Source organism: Pipistrellus kuhlii, unplaced genomic scaffold (assembly GCF_014108245.1).
Source record: "Pipistrellus kuhlii isolate mPipKuh1 unplaced genomic scaffold, mPipKuh1.p scaffold_m20_p_12, whole genome shotgun sequence".
Taxonomy (NCBI): Eukaryota; Metazoa; Chordata; class Mammalia; order Chiroptera; family Vespertilionidae; genus Pipistrellus; species Pipistrellus kuhlii.
In genome coordinates this window covers 36,286,425-36,313,164 of record NW_023425427.1, presented here as the reverse complement: position 1 = coordinate 36,313,164, position 26,740 = coordinate 36,286,425, and the positions used below count along the sequence as shown (strand labels likewise).

At 40.0% G+C, this 26,740-nt stretch overlaps 1 protein-coding gene across 7 annotated transcripts in view; it reads right to left on the bottom strand.

Moving 5' to 3' along the window:
- The window catches only part of UHRF2 (ubiquitin like with PHD and ring finger domains 2), a 49,534-nt gene extending 30,728 nt beyond the window's left edge, over positions 1 to 18,806 (bottom strand). For 2 of the 7 annotated variants that reach the window (XM_036434026.2, XM_045580204.1), the window contains exons 1-3: positions 18,274 to 18,806; positions 11,058 to 11,291; positions 5,633 to 5,892 (exon numbers count right to left, since the gene is read on the bottom strand). In XM_036434026.2, coding sequence (XP_036289919.1) covers positions 5,633 to 5,892; positions 11,058 to 11,291; positions 18,274 to 18,426 — 647 coding nt within the window. In that variant the 5' untranslated portion in view covers positions 18,427 to 18,806. The remainder of the gene's footprint in view (positions 1 to 5,632; positions 5,893 to 11,057; positions 11,292 to 18,273) is intronic. The other 5 variants (XR_004987195.2, XM_036434023.2, XM_036434022.2 and 2 more) reach the window with 5 other exon arrangements.
- Between the last annotated feature and the right edge of the window lie 7,934 nt (positions 18,807 to 26,740).

The window sequence follows — 26,740 nt, the reverse complement described above, 5'->3', positions numbered from 1 at the left end:
TTAATTTTTTTCTCATTCTGCCAGTTATAAAATTCCTACACATTCAGATATTTCTGATACTCTACTAATCTTTTGGGCTTCAAAATATTTTAAAGACCTGTCCTATCAACTTTGGAAGCTTGCTGTAGGATTAGACCTATTCCACAGATGTCATAGTAGGACCTCCTTTCAATATTTCCTATATTGAATTCTACTTCCTGAATACATCTTCCTTTTGTTTCCCCCCCCTCAATTTGAGTGGGGTGAAGAGTGGTTAAAATGCTTTTTCATATAAATTAACCAATCCTCTTGTTCTCAGCTTTATTTTGTATGCCTACCTCCAAGGTACCTGGTGAATCCAAGGCCTGAGCCTCCCAAAGATTCTTCAGTGCCAATTTACTTGCTTGTTGTTGACTTCATATCCTTAGTTTTCAGCTTTCTCTTGACCTGCTAAGTTAGGTATCATTTATCCATTAGCTTACCTTCCAAAATGTTGCTGTTTTCTGTCTTTATTTCTATCCTATTTGTTGTCCTTGGGGATTTACTCATTTCTTTTATTATCTTCTAGGACGGTTTAAGGAGTGGAGACAAACACGCATCTTAATCTGTCAAGTTTACTAGTAACTGGAAGTTTTTATTCATCTTGAGTTTCATTTACTACTCACCGTATACCTCCTACACTCCAGTCATACTAATCACCCTTAGGTAACCCCATTATTTCCTACTTCTCTATCTTTGGTATCATATTCTTCAGGAATACAGAAGTATCTCTTCTACCTATATTCTGAGCTCTGGATACTGGGTGTGTATTTTCTATCACAATATTTATACTGTAAAACAGAACCTTTTCATTAAGGAGCAGGTGTGCTCAAACTTTATTTTTGATTCAAAAATTTATGAATTGTGTGTTTGGAAACACACAATTCATAAATACAAAAGTCTGCTTTTATATAACTAAAGCTCTTATTCTAATATAACATACTATGACTGCCGTATTTCAAAAAGATCTCCTTGATTATGCTGTGTCTCCTATTCGTCCTTAAGAAGCCTTGATCTACAATTCCACATCTATGGGAACACAGAATTCTATGCAGAGCTAGTAACAAAAAGACTATAAAAGTATTATGCTTTGCCAAAACCGGTTTGGCTCAGTGGATAGAGCGTCAGCCTGCGAACTGAGGGACCCGGGTTCAATCCCCCCTAATGGGGGATGTGCAAGAGGTAGCTGATCGATGACTCTCTCTCATCGATGTTTCTAACTCTCTATCCCTCTCTCTTCCTCTCTGTAAAAAAATCAATAAAAAAAATATATATATTTAAAAGTATTGTTTTGGTATTCTTAAAAATGAAAAACCTGTAATTAGCTCAACTGCTTTTTACAGTAGTAATCAAGTCTTTTTTCCATTTTAAGTAGTATAGGCAGTTCCCAACATAGCATTACCATCACCCCCATGAGTTCTAACATATGGCTGAAGATAACCAGTACAAACTAGTTCATGCAGCTGATTTCTTCCAGCATTTGCACTGAGAATAACTGTACAAGAGACTGTATGAAACATTTTGGGAAGTGTTGAAAGCTTGAACAACTTCTAAAACAGTGCTCAAGATATCCCAAAGGCCTGAAACACAAAGAGATAGGAATGTATCAAGGCCAACTTTACCTACACTGAGCTGAGGGCCAACCCTATACGTATAGAAGAATGAAAATAGGGTTCTTCATTCTTTTGTACTACATGACCTCTTGTTCTCAGAATTTGAAGTCAAGGTGTTATTCTAATATAGGTGTGAAATAAATTGATAAAATAATCATTGAGTGAAGTCTGGGGAATTATGTTTTAGGGCAACTGATTACACACTATTTAAAAATAGGTTTATTATAAAATGGTAAAACTACATTTCTGTAGGTGACTTTAAGGCAACAAATAATTTTAGAAAAACTCAAACTACACTAAGCAAAGTAGTATAACTAAAATTTCCTCTTAAAACATGGTTTCCTGATGTTAATGTGCTATAAGGATACCATTTATCTGGAGACATGTTCTAGTTCAGCAAATCTTTGTCATACCACATGCAAAAGAAAGCATTTCTTATTCTAATAGATAACATTACTAAGTTTCACGCTTTAAATGTAAAACTTACAGACAATTAAGAATAACTTACATAAAACTGCTTAGAGTAGCACTTTAAATATTACATAAAAATAAATTTCATTTGTAGAACACTTAACAATGTTGGGTAATTAGTAATAATGGAAACAACATTATTAGGTTAAAAGATACCCATGCCAAAAATAAGTCCATATCATTTAAAAATACTTACAAAATATTCTGTCTTTATTAATAAATAAATAAATGAAAATCAAAGAAAGAAATAAACAAAAACTATTATTACGGGGTACTTTTCAAGGTTATTGGGAAATAATGAACCTAAGTCACATATCTACAGATGAGAAAATTAAAGCTGAAAGAGTTTACGCTAAACAAAAAAATTATCAAATAAACCAAAAACCTAGAATTCAAACCAAATTCAAATTCCTGAACTATATAGAACCTGTAAGAGAACCACTGCTCTGTGTATTTAACAGGCCCCTAAGGTACCTGTTTGAAAAGCAGGTTCCAGGAACCTACTTCAGACCCACCCAATGCAGGGAGTGGGAGGTTTGGTGTCCCTCAACAATCTGCATTTTAAATAACTTACCTGGGTGAATCTGCAGTGTTGATGACCATCTTTTTGAGAAAGACCAATGTAAAGGGATAATGTATATATTTGAAAAGGTAAAAATCAACTTGTATCTGTAAAGTCATTTTTCTAAGCACTATGTGATTATAACACAACAGAAGAGCAATGGGTAAGGTCACAGACCTGTCTAACTTCTTCCGTCCTCCTTTTGATTATCATCCTTTCAGAATTCTGTAAGTCATAGAAAGTTAGAGGAATATTCTCAGTTTTGGGTAAATTATGTTAGTAGCAACCAAGAAGCAATGGGGCAGACTGGTCACTGCACCAGGGTTCTGGAATTAAACCTTTCCTTCTAGGTCCTCATACTGAAGATCAATAGGCTTGGTCTTAATTTCCCCCCCACCAAAACCTAGAAATCATTTTGACTTTGCTCACATTTTTTGGGTACTCTTGTTCTAATGTTTAAAGCTGTCAGTTCTGCTCAGCTACATATAATAATTATTCATAGTGAAGATACGATAAATAAAAACTTTTACAAGCATTTTTCTTCTTTAAATATATACTTCCTTGTCAGACTATTAGATGTTTTCTAGTTTACTTCTCTTTACAGAAATGAGCTAAAATTTATACATAAAGATCTCTAAATTCAATAAAGCAATTAAAGAAAGCAAATCACTAACAAGAGTAGTATTCTCAAATTCACCTTTGTTAACTGGACTGTAAGACCAAATAAAGGTACATGCTGAATCCTTAAAAGCAAGAAAGTATGAGAGAAGATTTTGAGATCTTGTTCAACAATATGTTAAGTTCAGAAAGCTTATCCTAGAATGACTACTATATTTAAGAGCCTAATTTAACAGGAAAACCAGAACTAAGCTCAGAACAAATATGTATCTATTATGGAGTATTTCCCCCAACTGAGAATATACCAACACACCATAATAGATCAATTCCCCAAAAACATATTATGAACATTGCTTTCTATGCAAAGTTAGTACAGATAAAGACATTGAGAAATGATTCCTCATTTAAAATCATATACACATCATTTAGCTTGAATGAAATGTAATTTCCTTTAGAAATAGATTTAATTCTAATATTTTTGTCTAAATGGAAAAATCAACAAGACAACTAGACATGTACTAAAATAAGGATGAACACACATATTTGTCAGGTGTTACATATCATCCTCAGCCTTTAATAAAACGTATTTACTACATTTAAACTGTCACTATCAATCCCTTTCCCCCATATTGCTCTTTAGTAGCAAATGCTTGATAAAACTGGACTGAACATTCATTCCAAGACAAATTTCTTTCATTAAAAGAAAGAAAAAAGCCAAATAAACACTAAGGTACTATGATTTGAACTAGTATTATACCAAACTCAGGCCTACACCTTGGAACGTCTTCCTCCATAGTTAAAAGAGCCCCTGAAACTGCAAAAATTGGATAACCCTTGGTTCATGTAATGTTTAAAGCTTCTTACTCTATTTCTATGTTGTGCCATTCTGTACAATACTTTTTGCCAAACAACAATTTATTGACCAGAATCAGGTCCCAGATAGTTGTTTTCCTAATTATGTCTTCTATGCTTCACGAACTAAAACTCAAAGCAAATCAAAAACTCTATTTGTTGACAGATATACAGATAGCTCAAGCCCCCACCTCTATATTCTTGCCTCTTTGCTATGGCATTCAGGGAATCCAGGGACTGAGTTCTAAGAACACAAATTATTCCAGCCTCAATTTACCAATATTGTCAGTCTTGGCCAATCTCAGATCTTATTATTATTCTGGTTGTTGGTTCTATTACCACCTACTATGATAGAAAGCAGGATGACAGCTCATTTGAAATAAGCTATGTTTTCAACCACGTCAGAAGTATTAGGAAAGTAAAGATTAAAGGGACCGCTTGTAACCTCTTCTCACCCATCCTAAAAATCTGTGTTAACACCTAAGTCTTTTAAAACATTTTGTGGTAGGAAAAATTACAACCACTTTAGGATCTTGAACACTTAATACTCGATAAGGATTTGGTAGCATAATATTAGGCATATGTGTTAAGGATCACTTGAATGAGAATGTAAGTTCATTTAGTGTGTTGAATAAATATTAAATCTTTCACAATAGTAATTTTTATAGTAGGATTTTGAAAATAAGTAACAAAAACAATTCAGTGTTAGAAAAGCTAAGTTTTTAATACTGTCTTCATAAAACATTTAAAAACATTTTGTTGGGGAGTTACTGCTGGGTATGGGGTTTGGGGAGGAGGAAATGATAAATACGTTCCAAAATTAGTTTGTGGCAATGCACAATCCTGTGAATACACTTAAAACCAACGAATTGCATACTTTAAATGGATAAATTGTATGTGAATTATTTCAATAGTAAGCCATTTGAAAAAAAAAAAATCAAGCACTAGCTGGTTTTGCTCAGTGGATAGAGCGTTGGCCTGCAGATTGAAGGGTTCTGGGTTCAATTCTAATCAAGAGCATATATCTGGGTTGCAGGTTCAATCCCCAGTGTGGCATGCAGGAGGAGACAGCCGATCAATGATTCTGTCTCATCATTGATGTTTCTCTCTCTCCCCCTCTACTTTCCTCTCTGAAATCAATAAAAATATATTATTTCAACCTCATTCTAACAGTTATTACATTATTATTATATACTACCTAAAATATTATTAAAATATTTATTTAAAAAAAACCTTATAGAGAAACATACTATATTAAGCCAGGTATTAGGCTACCAAAAACAACAAACCACTTGGGAGCCAGAGATAACCGAGCGTTAAGGAGCCCTTATTATAAACATTAAACAAACAAACAAACAAACAAACAAACAGTAATAGACTGAACAGACCCCTAAATGATTTCTTCAAAAAGACTATTATTTGAAAACAATCTTAAAATGGAAGGCTTTGCTTCTGTAAACAAAACATTAATGAAGTCCTCAATAGCATGAGCACTTACTCATCATACTCGATATGATAAACAACATCTTCATCAGCAGCAACAGAGTCTGAATTAGACGTAGAGGGTACAATGTCCAATTTATTTGTGCTCTCTTTGGAATTATGATTTACATTTCCATTAGTCCTTTTACAAGAACTGCCATTCTTCAGGGGAGTTTTGCCACGTGAATGTTCATCAGAAGCTCTAGTAACACTATGTATACGTGCTTCAAACCAGGAACCAAAGGTGACATCTCTGACATCCACCAATTCATTTACCTAAAAAAAAGTTTAAAATTAATTAATAAAGTGTAATTTCATCTATTGCTTTAAAAACCTTAATATAACTCAGGTTATTTTTATAGTTATCACGGTTAAGAATATTTGTAGCTACTTCATGCTTAAAGTAATTTCAAAGATTAGATCAAAACTATTCTTTTTGTATTATACTATAAAAATCCATTATTTACTAGTATAAAAATTGTCGTAACCGGTTTGGCTCAGTGGATAGAGCATAGGCTTGTGGACTGAAGGGTCCCAAGTTCGATTCTGGTCAAGGGCATGTACCTTGGTTGCAGGCACATCCTGTCTGGGAGATGTGCAGGAGGCAGCTGATCGATGTTTCTAACTCTATCCCTCTCCCTTTCTCTCTGTGAAAAATCAATAAAATGTATCTTAATAAATAAACAAACAAACAAATCACAAGATGGTGGCACGCATAGCAGAGGCTGGGTTTCCATAACGAGCTGAAACTAGCCATCATTAGGGCCCTGAGGCTGCATAATACCAGGGCAGGGGACCTAAAGCTGTGCCCCCTGCCTGCCTGGCAGGGCTTGATGGGAGGACCTCAAGACATGCCCCCTTGCCCAGCGGGACTTGACAGGGTACCTCAAGGTGTGCCCCTCTGTCTGGTGGGGCTTGAGGGAGGACCTTAGGCCGTGCTCTGTGCCAGGCCGGGGACCTGAGGCCATGCGCCCCACCCTGGCTTGACAGGGGTGGGGCTGGCCAGTTCTGGATTTTGTGCGATTTTGAGGCATGTGGATGGCGAGGACGTGACTTTGGGTCTGGTGGCGTGCCCCAGACTCTGACAGGAAGAGGACTTTCATATACATTTTATTAATTTACTTTTGTCTCTGACATTTCTATTACAGAGAAAGGGCAAATAGCAATCTTACATAATAATAGACAAACATGCAAATTGACCGTGTATCTACTACACCACCAGCCAATCAGGAGTGATATGCAAATTACCCAAACAAAGATGGCAGTTAATTTGCAAGCACAGGCATGTTGTGTGTGTGTGTGTGTGTGTGTGTGTGTGTGTGTGTGTCCCCGTCTCTCAGGGCCTCTGGGCAGTGTGGGAAGGTGGGGCCAAAGAGGAAAGAGGTGGCTCTAGGGCCTGAGCAGAAAGGGGTTGGGCTGGAGTGGAAAGTATGAGGTACAAATGAAATACTTAATTTGCATATGAAAAACCTATTCTAGCACGAATCTTCATGCATCAGGCTTCTAGTCCTATATAATAAAAGCCTAATATGCAAATCAACTTAAGGGCTGAACAACTGGTGCAATGACTGGTCACTATGATGCACATTGACCACCAGGGAGCAGACACTCAACGAAGGAGCTACCACCAGCCTACAGGCTCCAGGCCAGACAAGGTGGGTGCCAAGGAGCACCCCAATCACCCTGCTAGTCATCCCGCAGAGAAAGGCAACCAGCAACAGCTGTGGGGGATAGGGCCAGCAAATGGGGGCGCTAGGCTGGCCAAGGCAAGTGCCAGTGGAGGGACTGCCCCACAATTGCCCCATAGATCGGCCCTGATCCACCAATCAGGGGCCCTACACATGCACAAATTTTGTGCATTGGGCCTGTAGAATTAAAGTATTTCCTCTAGCCAAAATCAGTTTGGCTCAGTGGACAGAGCCATCGGCCTGCGGACTGAAGGGTCCCAGGTTCGATTCCAGTCAAGGGCATGTACCTTGGTTGAGAGCACATCCCCAGTAGGGGGCGTGCAAGAGGCGGCTGATCGATGACTCTCATCGATGTTTCTAACTTTCTAGCTCTCTCCCTTTTTCTCTGTAAAAAATCAATAAAATATATATTTTAAAAAAAATATTTCCTCTAATTCCCCTTTAATGTGCACAATTTTGTGCACCAGGCCACTAGTTAAGTATAATTACCCACTCATGATATGCATATAAGCTGTATGGAAAAATACTTTTAAATTCAGAAGTGAAGTTTCTGAACATTACATTTGAATGGGTCAAAATGCCTATAAGAAAAGGGTTAAAACTCTTCTGAAAAACCTGTGTTTTGAAGACAGTTCAGAAGAGAATAATGTAAGCTTTCTTGGCAGTATCCTGTTTTCATGTTAGTCATAACTTGTTTAGTAATCCATTTGAAATTAAAAACTGAAAAAGTCCAAGGCCACCAAATGTACACCACCAAGAAGTCAACTTTAATGCAAACTATGGACTGTGGGTGATGGTGTGTCAACGTAGGTACTTCAATTCTAGCAAATGTACCACTGACATAGGGGATGTTGGTAATGAGGAAGGCTATGAATGTGTTTTGGCAAGGGGTATGTGAGAAATCTCTGTATTTCCCACTAAATTTCCCACTCGTTCTAAAATGCTATACTCTTGTTTCTCTTCAGATCGCATAAATCTTTCGCCTTTTACTAAAATGTTAAGTCTATTGCCCTGGCCAGATAGCTGTGTTGGTTAGAATGTTGTCCCTATGTGCCAAGCTTGTGGGTTTGATAAATGGTCAGGGCATATATAAGAATCAATCCATGAAAACTAAATAAGTGAAACAACAAATTGATTTTTCTCTTCCCTTTCCTTTCTATTTCTAAAATAAATAAAAATTTAAAAATAAAATGTAGTCTATTAAAAAAAAACTAAAAACCCCAAACACTTTCTAATAAAAAAATATTGTTTCATGACAAAGTATACATGGTCAACGTACTATGTTCTTTTAATATATAGTCGGTTTTATTTGCTAAACATAACTTAGACTTTATATGAACATGTTAGCAATATTGGTATGGTTTTTATCATGTTTTGCCATGGCTGGTATGGTTCTGTGGCTAGAGCTTCAGACCTAGGACCAAAGGGTCACTGGGGTCACTGGTTTGATATCTCAGTTGTAGGGTTTGCAGGTTTAAACCCAGGGGCCCTGATCAGGGCTCCTGTGTGAGGCAACCCATCGACGTGACTCTCACATTGATGTTTCTCTTTCTCTCTCTCTGCCTTCCTCTTCCTCCTTACCCTTCACTCGCTCTTAAAAACAAAAACAAAAAAAATAATGGAAAAAGTATCCATTTTTTCTGAGGATTTTTAAAAAGAATGTTATTATTATTTATAAAAGCAAAAGTCTCCCATTTCTATTTTTTAAAAGAATTTCTTGTCCAGTTTTTTTTTTTAATATATATGTTTTATTGATTTTTTTACAGAGAGGAAGGGAGAGGGATAGAAAGTTAGAAACATTGATGGGAGAGAAACATCAGCTGCCTCCTGCACACCTCCTACTGGGGATGTGCCCACAACCAAGGTACATGCCCTTGACCGGAATTGAACCTGGGACCTTTCAGTCTTAAGCCGACACTCTATTCACTGAGCCAAACCGGTTCATGTTGATAGAAGAAGGAATAAATATCGAAAAGATGTCAATTCCAAGCTGATCTATATATAATCCCCATCAAAATCCTTCCAGATTTTTCTGTAATTTTGACAAGCTAATTCTAAAATTTTTACATGCAAGTGTTAAAAGCCAAAAACCAAGACACCTTTGAAAAGAAATTATATTTGGATATATCAAAACAGCATTATGGTACTCAGAGCAGCATGGGCACAGGGATAGGCAAACAGACCAATGGAATACAGTAGAGAGCAGTTTGGCAATATCCTATGAGAGAACAACCAGTACTTCTATTTCTAGATAAAAATTCCTGAGAAATTCTTGAGCACTCACACCAAGATACAAATAGAAGGTTCATAGCAGAACTGTTTAAAACAACTGAAAGTGAAAACAATTCAAATAGCTAATAATATTGTGACAAATTAATAAAATAAAATGAAATAATATAAAAGTGAAAAATAAAGCTTTAGCCCTAGCTGATCTGGCTCAATGGATAGAGTGTTGGCCTGTAGACTGAAGGGTTCTAGCTTCATTTTCTGGTCAAGGGCACATGCCCAAGTTGTGGGCTCGATCCCCAGTGTGGGGTATATGTGTGTGTGTGTGTGTGTGTGTGTGTGTGTGTGTGTATCAATGATTCTCTCTCTCTCCCTCTCATCATTGATATTTCTATCTCTCTCTTCCTCTCTGAAATCAATAAAAATATTTAAGTGAATAAATAAAGCTTTATGCAGAATTTCTCAAAGTTGAGAAAAAGTAGAATTCCATTATATAAAATCCAAATACAAGCAAAAGAAAACATTTTGTTTAGAGATATATATTAACAACACTACAGAAAAACAAGAAAATTATCGTAAAAGTCAGAATAAGTAGTTTACCTTGTTTTGAGAGAGAAATCTGTTATTGGTAGGGGCATATAAGAGGCTTTAAAAAGAAACTGGTATCATTCTACTTCTTAAATTTGGTGGAATTACACAGTTATTTGCTTTATTACACTTTAAATTCTACCTAATATTTTACATTTAAAAAATATATATTTTATTGACTTTTTACAGAGAGGAAGAGAGAGAGATAGAGAGTTAGAAACATCAATGAGAGAGAATCATTGATCAGCTGCCTCTTGTACACCCCCTATGGGGGATGTGCCCGCAACCAAGGTGCCCTTGACCGGAATCAAACCCGGGACCCTCCAGTCCGCAGGCTGACGACACTCTATCCACTGAGCCAATCCGGTTTTGGCATATTTTATGTTTTTAAAAGACTTTAAAAAGTATTAACAGCCCAAGCTTTACTTTCAAATGGCAATCAATGTACTTATTCACAACACCCTGAAGAGAACAGATTAACAAGAATTTTTAAAACATTTTTTATCTTATTTTATTTTACTAAAAATTTTTTTTTTAAACACCACACTTTTAATTGATTTCAGAGAGGAAGAGAGAAGGAGAAAGAGATAGAAACATCAATGATGAGAAAGAATCATTGATCTGCTGACTCCTGCATGCCCCTCACTGGAGGACTGAGCCAGCAACCTGGCATGTGTCCTGACGGGAATCGAACCATGACCTACTGATTCATAGGTCAACACTCAACTCTAAGCCATGCTGGTCAGGCTAAAAAGTTTAAAAACTGACTTTAAGAGAAACATCAATGTGAGAGTAAAACTTCAATTTGCTGCCTCCAGCACCCCCCCGCAAGGAATTGAGCCTCGAATCTAGGCTCGTGCTCTGACCTAGAATCAAACGGGCAACCTCTAAGTCACACTGGCCAGGGCACAACTAATAAGAATTCTGAATACAACGTACCTTATATATTCCAATGTCAGGCTCAATAAGCAAATCACGAACTGATGTAGGTAGCTGACTGGAAGATCTCACCCTTGATGCTTTCTTCACTTTAGGTGGATTATCAGAACAGGGTTTGGCCTGCATATCACTCTGTTTAGATGTGCTAGGAAGATCAGAGTCTGGGCGAGCTAGTAGCTGAATTATATCATTCAGTCCAACATCATAGTCAAATAAAGTATATCCATCTTCCAACTAGAAACAAAAGATAGAAAAAGATTAAAATGCTTCCCTCAAAACTTGATTTTTCTGTATCTTTAGGTACCCAAAGGTCTTAGTCAAATTATTAAAAATACATAGCATTGCAATTTAGAGATCCTGAAACTATTCCTATTACTTTATGGCCTCTGATGTCAGTATCTTCTCAGGACTTCAATAAAATAAGAATCATTCCATATTAGCTATAGGGTACACTGATAGCCACTAAAACAAAAAACAACACATCATTGCTATTATGACCCCATCACCTAAGAAGGAAAAAAAAAAAATCTAGATTTCTCACCAAATTTTATTTCAATGAACAGTGCCTGAATGCACTGCAAGAGAAATGTTTTATGAAAGTGACTTTTTTTTATGATCTTGTGTCCATAAAGACATTAACCATTTCATCTTTCCGAAGATTGTCATTAAATTTTTTTAAATCAAGCAGAAATAAACAATTCAAGCAGGAATAACTACATGCTCATGCTATTCCACGTGCCTAAAGTTCTCTGATTACATCCATTTCTTTCTTTCTTTGAGAGAGAAAAACTGATTGGTTATGTCCCACAGGGACACGAATAGACCACCACCACAGGGAATGGAAACTTTAAGCATAGGGGATGACACTCAAACCAACTAATTCACACTGGCCAGGGCACATCCATTCCTCAAGCTTGTAAGTTATATCATGAAATGTCTTCCCGGTTGAATAAATTATCCTGTAACTTACCCATATTTTAGCAAGGTCTCTATAATACACTGAATTGTGTCAATTCAAATATTTGATATCCTAATACCATTTAACTCAGAATGTGACACTTGGCAAAATGGTCTTTACAGAAGTAATCAAGTTAAAACTAGGTCATATAGGTGGGTCCTAATTCATTGTGATTGGTATTCTTTAAAAAAAAAAAAAAGAAGAAGAAAAAAATAAAAATATATATATATAGTATTTATTTTTTTACAGAGAGGAAGAGAGAGGGATAGAGTCAGAAACATCGATGAAAGAGAAACATGGTTCAGCTGCCTCCTGCACACTCCCTACTGGGGATGTGCTCGCAACCAAGGTACATGCCCTTGACCGGAATCAATTCTGGGACCCTTCAGTCCGCTCTACTCATTGAGCCAAACCGGTTTCGGCATGGTATTCTTATAAAATATTGAAATTTGGCCCTGGCTAGTGTGGCTCGGTTGGAGCGTCGTCCCCCATATCAAAAGGTGGCGGGTTCCATTCCTAGGTCAGGACATATATAACCATGTTTTTAATTTGATCTCTGTTCGGGGTATGTGCAGGAGGCAACCGATAGATGTTTCTCTCACAATAATGTCTGTCTGTCTTCCTCTCTCAAATCAATAAAAACCTATCTTCTTGGTGAGGATTTAAGAAAGTAAACACAAAGTTGAAACTTGGGATAGAAAGACACACCAGAGGAAGGTGCAAAAGCACACGGGAGGAAATAACCATGTGACTGGAGTGATGCATTTACTGCAAGCCAAAGAACATCTAAGATTGCTACGGTAGCAAACACTAAAAGCTAAAAGCTTAAAGAAGCAAGGACGCCTTGATTTCAAAGGGATAGTCTCCAGAACACGGACACAAAAATTTCTGTGGTTTTAGACCACCTACGTTTTGGTACTTTGTTACCGTAGGAAGCCCTAAGAAACCAAGTCTCCATTTATTTCTTTGTAAAATTTACTGGCCATTTCACTATGATACAATAAAACTAAACTCCTTCAAGATTAGAACTATCATTTCCCTAGGCACATCAACAATTTAATTATTGTTCATTTCCCCCTCTTTTATGTAATTACCTTCCACCATCTACAACTCCATTATTGTAAGACCATGTTTAAGAAGTCAAACAAAGAACAAAAGTCTGCCCTTGAATGATAAACTTAGTAATGCACTAGATTAATTTTAATTCAAGTGGTCCAGAAACACACAATCCTGCACATTACAAGTGTTCACAATTCTTAAGTAGAACAAGGGATTGAGAAATTCATAAAATCCCCAGTGGGGAAATTAAATTAAGACACTATCTCACGGGTTATTTAATATGCTTATTCCAAGTAAGTGTAAGGAGTCTTCCAAAAGTCAGTAAGCAGATATGCCCTTATAAGGATGGCAAAGTTAATATTGCTTACCTTATTAAAAGACAAACAAGATCTCCCTCTAATCCAGAACTCCTGGGTTAAAAAATGCAACGTAGGAAAAAACTAAACATTCACACTTTCACTGACGCTTCTCCAAGATCCCCTCCCCCCAAAGAAAACATAACAAAATAATTCTGGAACAACTGAAAAAGCACAATTTGGTTGAACATACGACTGTTACATATTATGACAATAAAAAAAATGGAAGCGTTTAAAATAGAAAACAAAAACACCTATCCAATAGCACAGAATGTACAAGTTAACTGGTAGGGCATTCTTTAAAATGATGAGCTGTTAAGTGATATACTGGAAATCCAAGGTGTTTCCATAAACATTTTTCCACTGAAATTTGAGGCAAGAGGGACCTTGAAGGTATTGGTTTATTATTATTATTATTATTATTATTTTTTTTTTTTTAACAGAGAGGAAGGAAGAGGGATCGTTAGAAACATCGGATCAGCTGCCTCCTGCACACCCCTTACTGGGAATGTCCTGCAACCAAGGTACATGCCCTTGACCAGAATTGAACATGGGACCTTTGAGACTGCAGGCCGATGCTCTATCCACGGAGCCAAACCAGTTAGTATGAGGGTATTCTTACATACTCAACCCCTTTCACTAGTTTCTACCAAGTCAGTAAATACAAGCTGCTTCAATGGATACTTGGTTTAAAAGGAAAAGCAATGCCAGAGTGAAGCACTAAGCATATTCAAGGTATGAGGTCCTATAATAGAAGTTAAGCTCACATTAAAATGTAACCGTCTTTCTAATTATTCATGCTTACTATAAGAGCCACTTTGACCCATATTATCCACTCCCTTCCCAAATTCATGGCTATCTTTCTAGTTTTCCTAAAACAGTTATCTATTTCACATCAAGTTCCACATAGCTAAGCCACTGTAAAGAGTTGTAAAGAATGTTGGAATGATTTGTTACTGGAAAAGTACTGAAATTCTCCTAAATTTAACAGTTACCTGTCACTTAAACTATGCTCTGAGTGGGAAGGTTGGATCACTTAGAAATTACAAACACCTATGAATTTCAGGCACATAACTGTAAGTCCATCAATGTCTCATAGCAGAATTGCTTTCCTAGAAGATGGAGGCCTGACATTTATAATGCTAGAAAGGCAGGAATGGCCCTAGAATTTTGTTTTGCCAGACTGCACTCTTGAATTTTTACTGGATTAACAAAGGATTGTTAACAGTGATACAAGGGAAAACCAGGAAGCAAATACCAAGTGGCAGTGACTGAGAAGGCAGTGGGAAAGTCATTCCCAAGAAGCTAATGATAAGCAGGCAGGGCATTAATTTAACAACTTTCATGTACCTTTCACTTATCCTACATAATCAAGAGCAAGTATGTTAATTAGACTGAACAGCCGACGTTCTTCCGGATGACCTTCCAGACGAAGCTGGGGCTACAAGGGCCCTGTGAGGACCAGCCGGGGCTGCAAGGGCTGGTGGAGGCAGCTGGGGCCACGAGGGCCAAGCCCCTCACACAAATTTCGTGCATCGGCCTCTAGCAATATATGCAATAGGCAACACACAAACACAACCTTTAAATAGGCAAACATTTTTACTTTGTAGTCTGTGTAAAAAGGAAGAGTCCACAGGCAAAAGGCAACTACTACTCACAGTTTTGGTTCATACCTCATATCTACAATCTACTCTGAGGTTATCTCTAAGTGGTAACTATAGATAACTAAGGTTATCTATTCAGGGGAAAGAATGAAAGGAGGATTTTTTCAAAGTAGGAAAAGCTCTGGATTCTTACAAGATTTAGAAATGCACCAATGCAACTTTTTAAAAAAATATATTTTTATTGATTTCAGAGGAGAGGGAGAGATAGAAACATCAATAAGGAGAGTATCATTGATCAGTTGCCTCCTACAAGGCCCCTACTGGGGATCGAGCCTGCAACCCAAGCATGTGTCCTTGTCCGGAATCGAACCCAGGACCTTGCAGTCCACAGTGCAACACTCTATCCACTGAGTCAAACCAGCCAGGGCACAACTTCTTTAAAACAGCAATAACGAAACCCCACCAATCCCTAGGGTGCTTCAAACTCAACCCCCACCCCTCATAAGAGAATACTCAAATGAGTTTACCCTACTTTAACCAGAACTTAACCCTGAATTGCTAATTCTCCATTTTGACCCTCAAAAGCGGAGTGAATTTTACATAGCTTCTCAATTTTAATTTGCATACAGATCACCTAGGGCAGTGATCGGCAAACTCATTAATCAACAGAGTAAATATCAACAGTACAACTATTGAAATTTCTTTTGAGAGCCAAATTTTTTAAACTTAAACTTCTTCTAAAGTCACTTCTTCAAAACAGACTCACCCAGGCGGTGGTATTTTGTGGTAAAGCCACACTCAAGGCACCAAAGAGCCGCAGGTGGCTCAGTAGCTAGGTCTGGTGTGAGGTTCCCGGGGTGAAGTTAATGCTGCTGGCCCTGCTGACCCCAGGGACCATACTTTGAATAGTAAGAAACTAATAGAAGATTGACTGTCCTTCAACTTTCATTTTCAGACTCCGGTGTTCATCAGACTCCCCTGTGGGATCTTGTTAAATTCAACTACTTGCAATTCTGGAGTGAGCTGAACATCTATAATAAAATATCCACAAGTGATTCTGATATACATCGAAGAGTAAAAGCAGCAGGGTATAACAGACAAAGGGGAATTTACACCAGAGACGGTGTAAATTTGTTTTTTAACGTTTTTCACTATGTGGCAGTAAAGCCTCTTGAGAAAGGGGTGCCTCCTTCTAGTAAGTATGAAGGCATTTTACAAGATAAGGGCAGTCCTGTGACACCAATCCAGTAGTTGCCCACGGCAGATATACTACCCTATCTGTGCACTGTGAACTCCAAAGAGGAAAGATGGAGATAAGTAATCACTGCCATGACAACTTTTAAGCTCATAAGGAAGCAAACACAGCTGGAGCAGTGTCTTCCTTCTCCAATTCAATGAGCATCAAAGGTCCATTCCTTATCCCTATTGGTTTATCACTGAGCTGGAAAAAAAAAAATCAGAATTACTTTATCAACTGTCCTGGGAAAAGAAGCACAAAAGGTTATTATCCCAAACACTTCCCTGAACCTGGAACCAGCTTCCTGGTGTACTGGAGGGAAATCCATTGTGTTAAACTGAATTTAACCCAATCCCTACCTTTTCCTCAAGGCAACCAGGTACATACTTTCTTTTAGCGTGTTTGGCATGGGGGCTTTGCCCAGGAGTACATTCTCATGCTTCATTTCCATCACTAGTGTTGAAGTCACCAAAGAATCCCTGGCATTCATGTACTATTGTCCCTAGTACAATTCACAAAACCTGATTACATGCTTTTCACCATTGACCATAATATTAAAAGGTACCAGCCACTGGCAGCATAGCAATATAAATCTACATAGTGTTTTATACAAGTGTTTCAAAAGCGAAGTTTAGAACTAAATTGAACACCCGTTTTTATTACAAGTCAAACACTAAAGGATCAATATAAACTGGCTGCAAGAACAGAGCAAAGAAGCTATAACATTTATTTTAAAACAAATTAAAATAGTCTCGTGATTCACTCTTCTCTCAGAGTGTAATCTTGTTACTCTGAAATTTCTGGGCAGATCTAGAAGGGTAAGCATATCAGGGGTAGAAAAAGATTCCTTTCAAGTCCTTTGTGGTTGTAGGAAAACGGCTACCACCAAATCCAAGAGAGCTACATTTATTTCAAACCACAGGATCAGAGCCAAACTGTGGTCTATCAACGGGTGAATGCCAACTTTTTCAGTGGGTTAACATAAAAAAAATAAAGAGACAAGAAAAAATAGGATGTGTCTGTGTCTCTGGTATAGACCAAGAGAGACTTGTGGAATAGGAAAAATCGTCAATGGGCCAGTGCACGGATATACCATACAAACTATACCAGAGATGACCACACATACATTCACCGCCAAGATCACTTTCAGCCTTTAAACATGTACCGCTAGCTGTGCTCCAGTTGCCCTGTTAAAAAACAGGTGAGGAGACTATTTAGAAGGTGACAAGAAAAGCAAAACAGTCTCTCATATTCCCTTCCTTTCTGGGAATAACCTTTTGGGCCTCTACTGGGCAGTGGAATCCCGGTCCTGGGTTCCATCAATAGCTCCCCTTCAGCCCAGGTCTCTAATCTTCCCCGAGAGAGAGATCGATTGCAACTGTAGAAGGAGGTGAGGGACGGGGATCCAAAGTTCTGGAAACCTTGCAAATCTCCCGTGTTTACAAATCCCTTCCACAACGAGGAGGCAGAACTAGGGTTCTTGTGCCCAGTATGTAAGAAGTTTCCGCCTCTTATTTGCGAACCGGAGCGCGGAAAAGCCGTTAGCCGGCTCAGTGCCTCCGGCCCTCCCCACCTGCACTGTGGTGGCATGGCCGCCACGGCCCGCTGCTCTCCCCGCCCTCCGGGGGCCCCTGACCTCGTTGAGCGCGGGAAGCGCAGAAACCCACGCGCTCCGGGCGGCTGTGCCTGCGGCCCCTGCCCCGCAGCAAAGGGCAGCGAGGTCTCAGGGCTCTGGGCGCCCTCGATTCCCACCCCGCCGGGCGCACCTGCACTCGGGGCCGGCGGGGACCCGGCTGCGCACCCTCCTCAGCGGGCCCAGGCCCGCACTTTTTTGAGGCCCCCGGGGCTGCCCACTCCCCATGGAGCCAGGGTGTGCGCTCTGCGCGCGTGGCTCAACCCTTCGACCCGCGCCCAGGCCACGCATCCTGGAGGCGCCCCGCTGCCCTCGCCTCGGGCTCCTCGAGGGCTGCGGGGGGATCGGGGGAGGGGGGGGGCGCCTCACCTGCTTGCCCCGGAAAAAGAGGCGCTGGCATTCGGGCCGCACGTCGAACAGCGCCCAAACCCGCTCGCGCAGCTCCTCGATGGTGGCTTTGCGAGACACGTCCTCGATGGTGCGCGTCTGGGAGCCGTCGATGGTGCGGACCTGGATCCACATCTCGGCGCGCCGGGGAAGGGGACTGGCTCCGCTTTGTCTCCCCCTGCGCTGAGGGCGCCGCGCCCCGCCTGGCTTGCGCCGCCGCTTCCCGGTGGCTCTGGCTCTCCGCGGGCGGGCGGGCGGGCGGGCGAGCGCGCGCACGAGCGAGCGAGGAACACCGACCAGACCCTGGGCCCGATCGGCGGCCGCGATCGGAGATCGCGCACCCACAGGAGCAGAGCGGAGAACGAAAGGAAACCGGAACTAGACCCCGAGGTGCCGCCGCTCACAGCCGCGCCTCACAAATAGGAAGAAACCTCGTCTGCGCCGCGCGGAGTGTTTACTTATAGAGCTTCAGCTCCCACATGGAGGTCACGGCGCCAACGCGGGTCTCGCGAGATCCACAGCGGGCTCCGCCTTAAAGAGGAAGCGCCCGGGGAAGTGGCGAGGCAGCTCACTGGGCGGGGGGCGGGCGGGAAGGCGGGGCGGAGGGGCGGGCTTGCCCAAAGCCGTTACTTGCTCCTCCGCTTGCACCTCGGTTCTGGGCACGCCCTCTAGTCTTCGCATTTTGAGCGGTTGCGAGGGCCTCCACGATGGTTGCAGTTTGAGTCCTTGTTTCGGGACACTGGGGACGAGCGACTCCTCAGTTGTACCGGGTACGGTTCTGTTTTTTTTTGTTTTTTTTTTTAAAAACAAACACAAAAAAACACCAAAAAAATAAGAATCTGGCGTGCCGTTGTATGACCAGCGGGCGGCCGCGGCCTACATTTCTGAGAGAAAAAAGCACATTAGGAAATGGGCCCGTTCCATGGCGCTCTCTAGGGCGCCGCCCGCCACGCGGCCTGGCGGGGTTGGCCGCTCTGAGGACCCCGCTGCTTCGCCCGCGCGGGTGCCGCCAGGCCCGAGCTTCCTCCGCTCCAAAGCCATTTCCGGCGGGTTACCGGCGCGGAGCCGTGGCGTGGCCCCAGGCCCGGGCCCACAGGCCTCGGCCCCACTGGGGTCGCCCCGCCTGGCCCGCGCGCGCCGCTCACCCCGGGCCTCTGGCCACAGGAGCGCGGGGGTCATCTCCCGGAGGGCCACTCCTCAGAACCGGACGGTTCTGTGTGTGCACCTCTGTTCGGTGCGCCTTGCATGGAAAACAAAGGCTGCGAAACGACACACCTCGGAAGAAAGGACTCCTAAGATCTTTCTGGGAATAAATTCTCTTCAGAAATAGGCCCGTCGCCGCGTACCCTAACCTGTGGGCTTTTTATAAAAAAAGTGAAAATAATGTCTTCAGAAAGAAGAGAGCATATGAAAGTAGAAAAAATATGTATTTATATAACTGGGACCAAGTTCAGAGAAGACCAGTAGTGTTAAAAACAAAACAAAACAAAAACAACAACAAGCAAGCCCCACACAGAAGGAGCAGGGGAAAAAAGGAATATATGTATATTCCTTTTAATAGACTATATAGCCTCTGTCCTTGACGAAAAGTTTACCTTCATCTATATTCTCTAAATATAATTATTCTTGTCTGCTCCTGATTAAAGTAAATATTGAGTATTCATTACATGTGTAAATACTTTGATGGAGGTATGTAAAGCACACTTATCTCCTGCCCCAATAGGAGATAGTTATTTGCTATTAAAAGATATACCATGCCCTTGTGGAGGCATATTAAGAATTTAACTCCCTCTTCACAATGAATTTACAATTCTAAGACTTAGAATAATGAAGCTATTAAAGAATAACTTAGTACTAAACAGTATGCTTGGATGTGAACAGTAAAATAAAAAATTATTTATACGGATGCAGAGCAAATACTAAAGTGTATGCCACCAGTTATGATCCAATATTTGTTCAGATTAAAACAGCAATTACAAGTGAGAGAAAGGGGACAAGAATGATCTGGGAGCTTTAAGGATAAGGGTACAACTGGAACGGAGAAGGGAAGCATTTACATGTTCAGTTCCTGGATTGAGATGGACCTGAATTGTAAATTCCAGTTTTGCTGTTTCAAGTATGATCTTGGACAAATTATTTGCTTCAATGTTCTCAATGTAAAATGGCGCTTATAACATATAATGAATGTCAAGTGTTCAGCATAGTGCCTGACCCTTGGTAATACACACATTATATTCATGCTGTTATTATGGAAAGTATTTAGAATCTAAAGCATACTAAAAAGGGGAAGAGTGCTTCAGCAACGACAGAAGGTATGCATTTTTACAGGTTGGAAGAGGTTTCATATCCAAGGAAGGTTGACTAAATAGAAAAGGGCAGAGTGTGAAAATTAGCATTCAAAGCGGTCTATTTTGTGAGCCCCAGGGAGAAACTAAGGTTTTTAAGGAGTCCAGTGATGTGATTAAATTTGCATTTGGAAAGACAGCAGAGGAATGTGGAAGGATGCCTTGGGGAAAAACTAAGGGACCAGAAGGAGGGGGATTGTTGTCAGAAAGCTTGGAGAAGAAGCAATTGAGTCCGTTTTGGTGAAATCTGTGGCAGTAGGTAAAAGAAAGGATAGATTTCAGAGAATTCTAGAAAATCAAGCCTATCATACTTGCAGCATGTGTGGATATGAGGGATGAGGAAAACAGAATGCTGAGAATAATTCCCAAGTTTCTAATTTGGGAGACTTAATAAGGCTTGGGTAAATGGTGATACTCTGAACTAGAAGAAGCAGCAAGTTGGGAAAATGCAGTGATTTCCATTTGAGCTGTGTTGCATTTGAAATGGAGAGAGATCTTACAGATGGAAATATAAATCCAAAGTTTTGAAAGGAAGTAGAAAAGTTCTGAAAGAAGAACTGGTCAAGATCTCCCGTACTCACTTCCAGGTGGTGATTTCTCCTTCCCAATGTGGTGGGACTTATTCATGACGCAGCCTTTGGGTGGGGAGAGGGGAGGCTACTGTGTGTTTCTCCACACGGTACATATTATAACGACGGCTTTCTCTCCTTCCCTATGACAGTGTTGTGTCTGCTTAGTTCAAAGCTTCCTAGTTGTAAAAACAAGATAAAAGTTCTCTGTCAAAAACCATAATAGCAGACAGTTTAAACATACCATGACTTCTTAACTAGATGTATAGCTGAAACAACTTAGACGTGAACAGTAAAATAAAAATTTATATGGATGCAGAGCAAATACCAAAGTTTATGCCACCAGTTCTGATCCAATGTGTGTTCAAGTCAAAATGGGCAAAACAGAAAAGGAAAAGATTGACTGTGGAACTAATTATTCTAGAACCACCTCAGAATATCTCATTTTCTTAGCTCATGTCCTGAAGACAAGAATTTTTACTAGTATATTGCCGAAACCGGTTTGGCTCAATGGATAGAGCGTCGGCTTGGGGACTGAAAGGTCCCGGGTTCGATTCTGGTCAAGGGCATGTACCTTGGTTGTGGGCATATCCCCGGTAGGGGCAGCTGATCAATGACTCTCTCTCATTGATGTTTCTAACTCTATCTCTCCCCCTTCCTCTCTGTAAAAAATCAATAAAATATATATTTTTTTAAAAAAGAATTTTTACTAGTATATGTATCAAAATAGTGAATTTTAATATGCTATTTGAAGGTATGATTATGACCTTTTCAATGGCACCTCTATGCTGATTGTCTTCCTTTTGCTCCTTCAGGGCCACATTCAACCTGCTCTCTGTCCTGGGGTCCAGGGCAAGAAGTACATCCATGGGATCAGTGCTTTCAGGCTCAGGGAGGAAGCACGGACGGAAAATGCAGGATGAGAAGAGAATGAGGTCAGTATATTTATTTCCCTGGCTTTCTCCCTGGAAGGTTACCTCCAGTTGTCTGTTGCCTTTTTGGGAAAGCACTACTCACTCCTCTTAAAGTGGCCTGCTCTACGTGACTCACACTTTCATGTTCTGGAAACCTCTCCCTCCTCTTGTTGCTTTGGATCTAGATGTAACAGCTTTATAGTCTTAGGTTCATGCATATTCCATTAGTTTTCTGTAACTTTTTAGCCCACACCCTTTTAACTGGACTCTGGGAGAGGGAAGGAGAAACATTAAAGTACCTTAACTGGAAGCTTTCTGTTATAATCTCTAATGCTATTTTTAAAAAAGAACTACATATTATAAGAAGCAAATTAGAATTTCCATAGATTAAAAAGCTCTTCATATTGTGGCTCATTACTTAAACCTGTCATATTTTTATGTCCTCTTTCTTTTTAAAAGAATCACTGATTTTTACTGTGGACTTCTACTTTAGAAATCATTCTAGTCTGACCTTTTTAAATGAGAAAATGATTGGACAAAGGCATGCAGTCAATGAGTGGCAGTGTAAGAGCTTAAATCCTCAGTGTCCTTCCTCTCTAGCCAGTGTTTTTTTACCCTTCAGCTGTCCCTCTTTTGTTTCTCTGAAGGCTTCCCCCTTCACCTGGTTCTGAGAATAATCCTTCTTATTAGGGCCCCTGGTTCTTTGGAATATTTGATGGCTCAGATAGGATTGGGAATTTGGGATTCTCATTAAAGACTTACAATTTAATACGGTTTTGAATCATATGACTTCTTCTGCCTTCTGAGATTGGTCCTTCCTATTGCTGAACCTTTCTGAGGGTCTTTGGATCAATTCAGTTCATATTTCACTGAAGACAGTTAGATTCAACTTCTGATGATGGGTTCAATTTAGGGTTCAACTTCCAGTTACAACTTGCTCTGTAAAACAAATTTTAGAGGTTTAAAATAACAACAATCACTTTCTTATCACTCACAGTGGGACAGGAATTCTGAAATAATTCAATTGGAAAGCCTGGGTTTAGCTCAGACTCTGTCAATCCATTGCAGTCATACACAAGTAAAACTGGAAGAATCAGGACCAGGGCAGTTGAGAACTAGTTAGGCATCTCTTCCCTGAAAGTCTCAGGGCTAGATTCTTTACTTTCTTTTTTTAAATATATTTTATTGATTTTTTTACAGAGAGGAAGGGAGAGAGAGAGTTAGAAACATCGATGAGCTAAAACCGGTTTGGCTCAATGGATAGATCATCAGCCTGCGGACTGAAGGGTCCCAGGTTCGATTCCAGACATGTACCTAGGTTACGGGCACATCCCCTGTGGGGAATGTGCAGGAGGCAGCTAATTGATGTTTCTCTCTCATCAATGTTTCTAGCTCTCTGCCCCTCTCCCTTCCTCTCTGTAAAAAAATCAATAAAATATATTTTAAAAAAAGAAAAAGAAACATCGAGGAGAGAGAAATTGATCAGCTGCCTCCTGCACACCCACTCCTGGGGTTGTGCCTGCAACCAAGACACATGCCCTTGACTGGAATTGAACCTGGGGCCTCTCAGTCCACAGGCCAACGATCTATCCACTGAGCCAAATCGGTTCTGGCAGGGCTAGATTTTTTACATGGTCTTTCTCTGTGGGCCTACTTTGGGCTTCTTCAAGTCAATAAAGCGTAAGCTGTATCACTATTTATGGCCCATTTTGAAAGTCACCTAGTATCACTGTACCATATTCTTTTGACCAAAACACACTCAGTTTCAGGGAGAGGAACACAGACCCCCACCTCTCGATGGGAGGGGTGTCAGCAAGATTTTAAGAAGAGCATGTGGGATGGAAGATATTGTAACCATTTCTGGGAAATAGAATCTGCCCCATAGCAACTCCATCTAATTTTTTCTATGTAATTTTTTGTACGACTAAAAATTTTTAAATTATGAAATATATCAGTCATACAAAAAAAAAATAACATTTTTTTATTTATCACTTTGCTTTAGAAATAAAACATTTCAAATAGTTAAAACTCCACTTTGTGTACATTCCTCTTTCCCTCCAAAGAGATAAATATTGTCCTTAGTTGGGTATTTATTATTGGTAAATCTGTCTTTTTACTTTTCATACTGTACACATACCTCTAAACAACAGTAAATTGGAATCTTTTAAAGCTTTATTTAACATGATTCTTAATAACATAGAAACATTTTTTTAACTCAATACTATGTTTCTGATATTTATTCATGTTGATATATAGCTCTAAACTTACTTAAAGGCTCAAATGGTAAGTATGTTAAGTTAGTTTTTTAAAAAATATATATTTTATTGATTTTTTACAGAGAAGAAGAGAGAGGGATAAAGAGTTAGAAACATCCATCAGCTGCCTCCTGCACACCTCTCACTGGGGATGTACCAAAGTACATGCCCTTGACCGGAACTGAACCTGGGACCCTTGAGTCTGCAGGCCTCCGCTCTATCCACTGAGCCAAACTGGTTTTGGCATAAATATGTTAAGTTTTATGGGCAGATAGTCTTTGTTACAACTACTCATTCTGCAATTGAAGTACAAAAGTAGCTCTATTCAATATGTAAATGAATGAATGTGCTTGTGTTATGATAAAATTTTATTCACAAATGTAGGTGACAGAGTACAGAATTTGGCCTGTGGACATAGTTTACTGAGCCCAGCTTAAGTATCTATGTAATAAAAGGCCTGTATCTATATAATAAAAGCCACAACAACCAAAGACCAGTCACCAGGAAGTGCATGGAGTACTTCTTGGTCCCTTGGCCCACAGGCTCAGATTGCATCATTACTAAGGGAACAAGCCAAAAGGTTAGGAGCAGCCAATGGCTCAGACATTCAACACTGGAGAGAAAGGAATGAGGACCAGCCAGGCACAAATGAGCTCGTGAGGCCTGCAGTGGTGGCAGTGGTGGGGTCTGGGGTCCTGCCAGTGTGAACGGAGGAGTCTGGGGTCCAGCCCTCTCCCCACCCCCGCCCCTCATTCCCCCCTGCAAAATGTGTGGAATGTGTCACAGCCCCCCCCCCCCCCCCCAAATATGGCTCTGATGGCAGGCTAGGCCTAGGGGACCCTACATGCTCATGATTTAATCGTGCACTGGGCTTCTAGTAAAATTTATGACACTTCAGATATATTGTGTTCTCTGAAAGTTACTTTAGGTTATAATCCATCCCTAACCTGATCCTTATCATGATCTTCTGCCTTAAGAAGAAATTTTGAGAAACACTGGTCTAGGAGAAAAATGGCAGATTTGCTGGATTTTGATTTGTGGAACACTTCATTGCATTCCAGTTTTTACCTTGAGGATAAGGATCAGTAAACTCCTGCCTTTAGACCCCTCTAGCCATCATCTTTTGAACTTGGCCTGTCTCGTTTTCACTGTGCCTTCTCAGCCTAGAAAACTTAAACTCAAATGTCAAGATTTCCCTTAAATGCCACTTCCTGTAGGATGTTTTTTCTGATACCTCCCAGGTGAAGGAAATGTTTCCTTCTTATTTTCCTACTTAGCCCATATCTCTACTCAAACACTTAACTTAGAGCTGTAATTATTTATTTGCATGACTGCCTTCCCTATTACATCACCCCCCCCCCGCCTTTTTATTGAATTTATTGGGATGACACTGGTTAACAAAATTATACAGATTTCAGGTGTACAATTCAGTGAACACAATCTGTTCACTGTATTGTGTGTTCACCGCCCATTACATTTTCTATTCCCTAGAGGACAGGGATATATTCTATTTATCTTTGTTTCCAACACAAAACTTAGAGCTTGGTACCTAGATATATTTAGTAAGTGGTTGTTGAAGGATGGAAGGGAGGGAGGTCACAGTTCCATAAATGTGCATAATCTGCAGTCTTCTAAAGGCAGAGATGACTCTGTTCATCATTCTTACCTTCGACTCTAAGGCTTAGAGCATTTCTTCATGCCCTCCCACTTCCTCTTTTCAGGGAGGCAGATAAATCATGTCTTCCTTTATAAAGATAACCATAATTTTTGCATAGAAAACACTTTCCTGTACATTTTCTTGTAATCAGAACCTCAAGGTTCTAAAAGGTTGAATACATTCAAAGTTAAAGGAGCCATCAGACAGCTGGTTCCACAACCATCACATCTCATAGAACTGGACAGTGATATTCATCAGGAATGGTGTCAGATTCCTCGCATCACCTTTCAACAGCTTATGGAGTCAATGCCAAGAATAATCGCTGCAGTATTGAAGGCAAAAGGTGGCCCAACAAAGTATTGTGGGGTGGTCATAATAATCTGGCCACTCAGTGTATATGCAATATAAATTAGTGCATATATCCAACAAAGTATGTACAAGAATGTTCATATTGGCTTCAGTTATAATAGCTCTAAATTGGAAATCACCAAGATGTCTATAAATAGGAAAATGGATGAACAATTTGCAGTATATGCATACAATGGAATACTACACAGTGATAAAAAAAGAATGAATTACTAATATTTGCCACAACATGACTGAATCTCAAAAAATTATGCTGAGTAAATGAAACCAGGCACAAAAACTACATTCAGTATGAATCCCTTTATGTAAAGTTCAAGAAGATGCAAATTTAGTGTTAGAAGTC